The sequence below is a fragment of the Colobus angolensis genome, unplaced genomic scaffold, assembly GCF_000951035.1.
Source record: "Colobus angolensis palliatus isolate OR3802 unplaced genomic scaffold, Cang.pa_1.0 Scaffold677, whole genome shotgun sequence".
Classification (NCBI taxonomy): Eukaryota; Metazoa; Chordata; class Mammalia; order Primates; family Cercopithecidae; genus Colobus; species Colobus angolensis.
Genome location: NW_012120454.1, coordinates 27,886 through 29,495, shown reverse-complemented (window position 1 = coordinate 29,495; position 1,610 = coordinate 27,886). Strand labels below are relative to the sequence as shown.

General features: G+C 51.9%; 1 protein-coding gene across 1 annotated transcript in view; it reads right to left on the bottom strand.

The window, feature by feature from the left end:
• LOC105500635 (N-acetylserotonin O-methyltransferase-like protein) overlaps positions 1–1,610 on the bottom strand; it is a gene marked incomplete at its 5' end in the record, with an annotated part of 25,991 nt that overhangs the window by 3,071 nt on the left and 21,310 nt on the right. The window contains one exon of the mRNA XM_011926219.1: positions 1,106–1,228. Coding sequence (XP_011781609.1) covers positions 1,106–1,228 — 123 coding nt within the window. The remainder of the gene's footprint in view (positions 1–1,105; positions 1,229–1,610) is intronic.

The window sequence follows — 1,610 nt, the reverse complement described above, 5'->3', positions numbered from 1 at the left end:
TGGATGGGTGAACAGATGGCAGATGATGGGCAGATAGATGAATGGATGGATAGATAGATAATAAATGATAGACTGATGACAGATAGCTGACGGATCACTGTTAGAAGGCCAGGTGCAGTGGCTCATGCCTGTAATCCCAGCACTTTGGGAGGCTGAGGTGGGAGGATGGTTCAAGCCCAGGAATTTCAAACCAACTCGAGCAACATAGTGAGATCTGGTCTCTATTTTATTTTATTCTTTAAAAAGGATTTTTTTTTTTTTTTAAAGGATGATGATAGAAGTATAAAAAGAGACAGAGGCAGGGTGAGGAGAGGGAGGAAGAGACAGAGAGAAGACAGATAAGGAAGGAAGAGAGAAAGGAGGAGAGAGGAGAAACAGATTAATGATAGATGAGATACATAAAAAGAGAGGAAGAGGGAGAGAAAGAGAGACAGAGAGAGGCCAGGTGCAGTGGCTCGAGCGTCTTTTAACCCCAGCATTTGGGGAGGCCAAGGCAGGAGGATCGCTTGAGCCCAGGAGTTTGGGAGTAGCCTGGGCAACATAGCAAGATCCCATCTCTACAAAAAAATTTTTTTAAAAACTAGCAGGGCATGGTAACATATGCCTGTACTCCCAGGTACTGGGGAGGCTGAGGAGGGAGGATTCCTTGAGCTCAGGAGGTCAAGGCTGCAGTGAACCATGATGACACCATTGCACTTCAGCCTGGGTAACAGAGGGAGACTCCCATCTCCACAGAACACTTTTTGGTTATTTTTTTTGAGACTCTCACTCTGTCGCCCAGGCTGGAGTGCAGTGGCGCGATCTTGGCTCACTGCAACCTCCATCTCCCGGGTTCAAGCGATCCTCCTGCCTCAGCCTCCCGAGTAGCTCGGATTATAGGCGTCTGCCGTCACACCTGGCTAAGTTTTGTATTTTTAGTAGAGACAGGGTTTCACCATGTTGGCCAGGCGGGTCCTGAACTCCTGACCTCAGGTGATCCACCTGCCTCAGCCTCCCAAAGTGCTGGGATGACAGGTGTGAGCCACCACGTCCGGCCTCCTTGTAAAACTTGAACCCAAAACTCTACGTCTTAACAGAAAAAGTGAACGTGACGACGGGCTCTCACCTGGCTTGCAGCTCTCGGCGACCTTGCTGAGTAACGTGTGGACTTTGTCGTCTGACCAGTCGTGCAGGATCCGGCACAGGACATACAGCTCAGCGCTGGGGAGGGGGTCCCTGAAAAAGTCACCTGGTAAAGACAAAAGGCGACACGTCCGTCAGGTATGGGAGAAGCAGTCCTCCCCGGACAGATCCTCGGACGGCCCCCCACATCCTAAATCAGAGATGGAGAAGAGAGGGGTGTGGGCGGGAAGGGGTCTTCCTGAGTATAGCCCCATGGGGACTTGACCAGAGGAGCCAGTTAGCGATGCCACGGGCGTGCGGTTAGACTCCGGCCGAGAAAAGGCTGGGCACGGTGGCTCACACCTGGAATCTCACCAGTTTCGCAGCCCGAGGTAGGCAGATTGAGCTCAGGAGTTCGAGACCAGCCTGGGCAACATGGCGAAGCCGTAGCTCTACTAAAAATACAAATTAGCTGGACGGGGGTAGCGGGCGCCTGTCATCCCAGCTAC